General features: G+C 33.8%; 1 protein-coding gene across 1 annotated transcript; it reads right to left on the bottom strand.

Moving 5' to 3' along the window:
• Window positions 1-443: 443 nt before the first annotated feature.
• LOC135681321 (uncharacterized) lies at window positions 444-6,222 on the bottom strand. The gene is made up of 4 exons (XM_065195728.2): window positions 5,670-6,222; window positions 2,708-2,863; window positions 1,996-2,343; window positions 444-1,434 (listed from the first exon to the last, which is right to left on the bottom strand). Exons 1-4 carry the CDS (start codon window positions 6,079-6,081, stop codon window positions 1,217-1,219), a joined length of 1,134 nt encoding a protein of 377 aa, XP_065051800.2. The 5' UTR covers window positions 6,082-6,222; the 3' UTR covers window positions 444-1,216.
• Window positions 6,223-6,300: the final 78 nt, after the last annotated feature.

The raw sequence follows: 6,300 nt of genomic DNA, 5'->3' as shown, positions 1-6,300 counted from the left end.
CCAAGGCTTTCTATAACAAAAAAGGTCTGAAACTTTGCCATTTACTTGAAAGGATTCTTGTCATTTAAATGCCATTTCTTAAGCAAGTAACATTTAATCAACCTGTCCATAATCTCTCTGAAAACAAAAAGATCTTTGGACACAGCAATTTGTATTGGCTGGAGAAGTGCGCCTGACCCTTTAAGAAAAGCCAAATAACTTATCTTTTTGTCAGTCAGGAGTATCCAGTCACCAACAACTTTAGAAATTGTGCACTGCCCACAATAGTGCCTAGCATAGCTTCTCAATATAGGAAGACTATGTACACTGGAAAAACTAGATTTGGCCATCACCTCCCATTATTATTAGGGGTGCGAGATGGATTTAGTAAAACCTATTGCCATCAATCACAAATAATCGGAATGGTTCCAAACAACAAGTCGAAGAGATAAGAAAAAAATAAAATTTTTCTGACTCACTTAATATTATTAAATGACGATATCCCACCACCTAATAAATACAATCAAATTGATTGTTCAGAAATCTTCAACAATTACCACTTCGAAATAACCCAACTCCACTTACAGCTACATTATTTTTGCTGATAGAGTGAATGAATTTTGTTGTTCATAAATTAATTCTTATGGTCTTAAGAAAACAATCCAGCCTGGAATTAACAAAAATACAAATCAAGGTGTTATGACTTAATCCAGGAGCAGAGCAATTCCAGATGACAATTTTTTTCTTTTGTGTAGGGTGTTGGGACTAATGCTGGATTTAAAACAGTGTATGGGAGCGTAAATTAAAACTGGATTCTTATTTGAGCTGCTGTGTCTACCTTATATGTGCTTAATGATGGTCTGTCTTAAATTTGCTATATAACTGTACAATCAATGGTGGAGGTTAACTTTAATGAAAAGGGAGGGTGGAAATTCTTGTCAGCTGTGCATAAGGTCAATGTATGCAAATTAACAGCCACTAAACAGGAGTGCAATAAACTTTTCTTCTACAATGAAGTTTGTAAGATGTTTACCAACTGATACTAAACTTACACCATAAGCAAAGCAATTTTAATTCTACCAAATACATGAGTTCAAGATGATAGTTCCGGTAAATTACAGTCTACAGTTAAACAAAATAGACTTCCAGATCGAAATCAAAAAGCTCAAAAATTGGTTACATATCACTGATAAATGGTGATGCAATTAATTACCCTTCTAGTAGCCAATCGTTTTCATTACAAATACATGCCATTGATAAGATAATCCCCATCGTCAACAGCAAACTTCTTTTTCTTCTTTGGTCCAAGACACTTCAGCTTGATTATGACTGACATTAAAATGACAATGCAAATTATGAGAGCTATTGTCAGGGCCAATGAGAATGAAGAATCCTTGACAATCACTTTTTTGATACCCTTCTTGGCATTTCCTGTCTTAAACTTGTCAGATAGTCCTAGAAAAACAAGAAGTTTTCATTGAAATGGCTGTTAAAGCTACACAATCTTTTCCAGTTGTAATCTTTGATTTTTTTGTCAACTTTGTTTGGTTTCTTAACTTTTAACGATGATGGATGATAAAGACAATGCTTTATGGATTTCAGGTTGCTCTAAAAAATCTTTAGAAAAACAGCTCATACCACTTGTAACAAAATATGCATACAATATACAAGTCTTAACATTGCTACTGTTTGATGTGGTTTTTCTTTAATTGATTACCCTAGTCAGAGAGATCCTAAGTTAGGAATAGGATGACTGAAGAAACACTTTTCAGCTTGGGAGATAAAAACTAAAACAATTCAGTAATATTGTTAAAAGGTGCTTGAGAGACAATCCTCTGAAAGGATTTTGGTGACTCAATCTTTCTGATCTCAAGCAAAAAAATTTGGTGATATCTGAGTGGTCACTAGCCACTGAGGCACAAAACAAAGAAATTAAAATAGCTAAATTTGATAAATAGAAAAAAAAATTCATGGAGACACTTAATACCATTAGGTAAGCAATGATACCTCACTTACCAATAAGAATGGATTGCTTTGTATTAGTTGCTGGTTTTACTGTATTGGCTACCTTATTTGGGTCTTTGGGATTAAACCATGTTCTCCATTCTTTTACAGCATGAGGGTCTTTTGCACCAGGATATAAAGGCTCCTCTGTCGGTTTTCCACCTGTATCCTCTGGCTCAACCACGACTGTTTCTTCTTTGAAATTTCCGTCTACTTCTTTGTCTTCTGTCTCTTTACCTGGATCCTCTTTTCCTGTTTCACCTTTACTTGATATTTTCTTTGAATCTTGTGGCTTTTTTATACTATCCCCCTCATTTTTGTGCTTTGACTTTTTGGGCTCTTCTGTAACCTTTGGTTTGGCTACAAGAACAAGGTATATTTTTAAGAGATGTGGTAATAGAACAAAAAAAGGCAGTAGAAAGCATTATACCTTTCTAAAACATATCAAAAAAATTATGGCAGCATGTTCCCCAATTGGTATTCTTTTGGCATACATACTAGTATCCAAAAATTATGGCTGCAAGTGGTACATATTCGCTTTATGTTGCTTGATTTCAAATGCATATTGTTAACACAAACAAAAAAAAATTTCTTTAAAAGCTACACATTCAAAGCAAAAATATATCAAGAGTTTGATAAGTGAGAATAATACAGCCTTGTTGTCATTCTCTTGTAACTATTGATTACATATAATTGTTCACAATAAAAAATTAAAAGTTCTCACTTTTACATTGGAGCTTCTGGCCTTGCGAGTTATAGAAGACAAAACTACAACCACCACAAAAGCTTGGCCTACAGTGTGCATCTGTAACACCAGGGCAAGTAGCCTTTTCGCAAGGATCATTTGAACACATGGCAACAGGAGAACCAGGTGGGCATTCTAAAAGAAGAATGTAAAAGATTTCCATTTAGTAATTCATAATACAATTGACGCTGATGTAATGAAGATAACTATTTACTGGTCTGTTACCTCATCTTAAATGCCTAATTATTACATGATAAGTGGAAATTGGAGTTGTAACTTGTGAAAGTCCTGTTTGTTCTTCAAAACAAAGGATTGGTTATACAAACAGGCACACAAGAGATGCTACCATACCAATCCTAAACTTTAACAATACATTTGACATAAAACCTTATTACCAAGGTTTGTGTTAAGACATTGCACAGATCTGTTGACTGGCAGTATTAAACTTAATAGTTATAAAAGTTAAAAGCTAGCAATCAGGTATCTATCATAAACTATAAATTAGATTATACAAACAAAGGCAAATATAGAAGATAACATTATGAAAATTTATGTAAAAACTACATGACTATTAACAACAGGTTGCATCTAAATGGACAAAGTGTTTTGATTGCTGTGTCATAAAGTGATTTTAAAAATCAAAATGTTTACTTGAAAATGTTTGAAATAATGAATGTTATCATAATATTTGTTATAAGTTTTTCAAAAATGTTATTTGAAATCTATAAAATTTGTTTTGAAATAGTATTGAAATATACATGTATCTACAGATATTTAAAATTCAAAATTGAAAGTATATAGTTTTAATTTCATTGTGAATGTATGACATGACTGCTCATAATCTTTGCAATATTATTTGAAATATTGACCTTATCTTGATATTATAAAGGAATCTTTGCTTATTGTTGTTAGATTTGTAACACATATTCATTTATAAAAACTCTATATAAACTTGTAAAAATTCATAGTCACATAAATATATAAACTCTATCACTACATTACCAGCTGGATATTTTAAAAATCTGCTGAGAATTACTGATAAAAAGTTACAATATTGAATCATAAAAATAAACATTTTTATAATGAAAATATACTGAATATGACACACCAGCCTGTCCCAGGCTGCAGGGAATAACAAATGCAGACATAAGACCAAATTGTGCTGCATGCTGGAGTATGAAGTTGCACATCCAATTATCAATTATAGAATATTGTCATTGACATAATGCTGTGAAGCAGGCTTGTCCAAACGCAAACGTTGATAGAATCACAATGTATTAAAATGAATTTATTAAAGTTGTAAGAGAAAATTTATTCATATTCTTTAGAAGATCAAATGAAAGCATGTGCACTAACACACACTTAGCTAGTCCCAGTACACCTATTCTGTGCCCAAACATGAACACGCTGGACTTGTTCTAAAAATTTGTTATGGGTACAACCCATACTTCTAAAATTGATGAACTTTGTGAAAGCAATTTCAAAATATTGTAGACAACCAACTTTTTTAATAGCCTAGCATCATGATTCTGTTTTGTGTTTGATTATGAAGCAATTTGGGTATAAATCATAGGACAGAAGAAATACATAATTGCTATGCTGGGCATCATAACACCAGCAGATAAGATAAGATGGACAGCCAGTTACATCTTGATAAATTAGAATTCTTAAAAGGAAGGTTTTAGTCAACAATTCATAAGTAAATCAAATGTTTACAGTTCGGATTATGCCACAAAGGTCAGTATGCCTTGATTTACTTTCTTTAGGATTCGGGAACATGCTCGTTCCGTTCAACTGTCTGTGTTAGAATATCAAAAAAGAGTTTACCAGTGTCCATGTCCGTATTTAAACATGAACATCGCAAGCCTTTTACCCAAATTAGCAATGTTCCATTTTTCAAACTAGTTCACCTCTTTATACAGGAACAGAACATAGCATTTGCCTACAGCTCAACTTTTTGCATCACTAAACAGAACAATTTAAAGTTGTCCCATGTGAGCCATACCCATGAGTGTTCCACTTTTTGGAATGGCACAATGCCGAATGGTAGGCAATTGCTTCAGTGTAAATGGAGCCTTACAGCTTGCAGCTACCTAACAGACAGGCATCTTGCATCAAAATATATATATATATAAACTTGTGGCCCTCCAGTTATTACCTAAATCTGAAAGTTACCCTCCTTGAAAAAAGGTTGGACAACCCTGCTATAAAGTAAACTGGGCATTGAATACTATACATATGCAGGGTATGGCAGATACACAGACCAGGTCAATGTATAGTCATTTTTCATAAAAAGACAAGGTTGTAGTTAAGAACTCCACTTCTTAATGCCTCAGGAAGTTTCACTTCTCAACTTTATTCAAGAGTTTCTTAATTATGATGCCATCAACCTAAACCTTTGTGGTCCTTAATTTGATTTTTCATGACAGGGAATTACCAAGGGAATCTTGATAGGAGAGTTGTTACAGCTGCAAATAGTGAGAATTGTGAATATTTCTATTGTTTTCAAAAGTGAATGACAATAAAGGCTAACTAGCACATATGGAAAAACAAAATAATGTCCACAGCTGCAATACTTGGTCAGTTTGAGTTTGCTCCACAGAGCAAGCAAGCAAGCATTGATTGGGTTAAATGTTAACAGTTTTTGATGGCTGTTGATGAAAAATTAAACGTCACACAAACAAGATCACCATTATTTCTCCTGTGATCATCCTTGAGCTCTAACCTAGGAATTTGCTCAGGTCAAATTCCAATTTGTCTTACAAAACAAATGGCATACATTTTTGTAGAAAATTGATACGCTCAATGTTGAAATTTTTAATGATCTTCAACTTCGCTTTAATTAAAACAAAAGTCAAAATAAAACAGTTTAAAACTGACTTCAGCAAACAAGTAGGCCTAAATTTGTACGCTGAAAAATTGACCAAATATGACTTCTTACTTTCTTCTGTAGGGATAGGATTCTCTGGCTCTGTTTGTGGCTTTGAGTTCTTGGCATCACGCTGCATCTCAATAACGGCATATCCAGTATGATTCATGAAGCTGCAGCGATTTGGAGTACCACAAGAGAACACGAAGCATGTCTTTATCGTGAGCGGATATCCACTGTCATCTACTTCTTTTTTGTAATGCATAACTGCCACACTACAAGACTTTCTGTTGCAGCAAAGCTCATAGCATTCACGAGATGATTCGACATCAGTTCTATATAAAAGTTTGGCTCCATTGCGAATTGATTCTCTCGATCGAATAATCGTGTCCTTCCTCACTTTGATAGGGGGACATTTTCCGGAATAAAGCCCATGTATAACTGCGAGAAAGTATATAACAACTGCAAGGAGATGCATCTTCATTCTATCCTTCACATCAATGAATGTTGTGAGTGCGAATTTTCAAGATTTCATTTGATTTTCCTTTTGTTTTCGTTGCAGTAAACTTTTTACAACACAACATGAAAACTTTCCTCCTTCGACTTCGCAATTACAATTGCTATGGATGAAGGTCTGGGAACTAATTGGGTAATACTGGCAACTCATTGGTTTACACTCGCCCCAGACTTCATAAAAAGTAAT

This window comes from Rhopilema esculentum, chromosome 12 (assembly GCF_057945365.1).
Source record: "Rhopilema esculentum isolate cy_ngs chromosome 12, ASM5794536v1, whole genome shotgun sequence".
Classification (NCBI taxonomy): domain Eukaryota; kingdom Metazoa; phylum Cnidaria; class Scyphozoa; order Rhizostomeae; family Rhizostomatidae; genus Rhopilema; species Rhopilema esculentum.
Note: the sequence above shows the minus strand (reverse complement) of the source record. Positions and strands in the feature narration are given on the sequence as shown.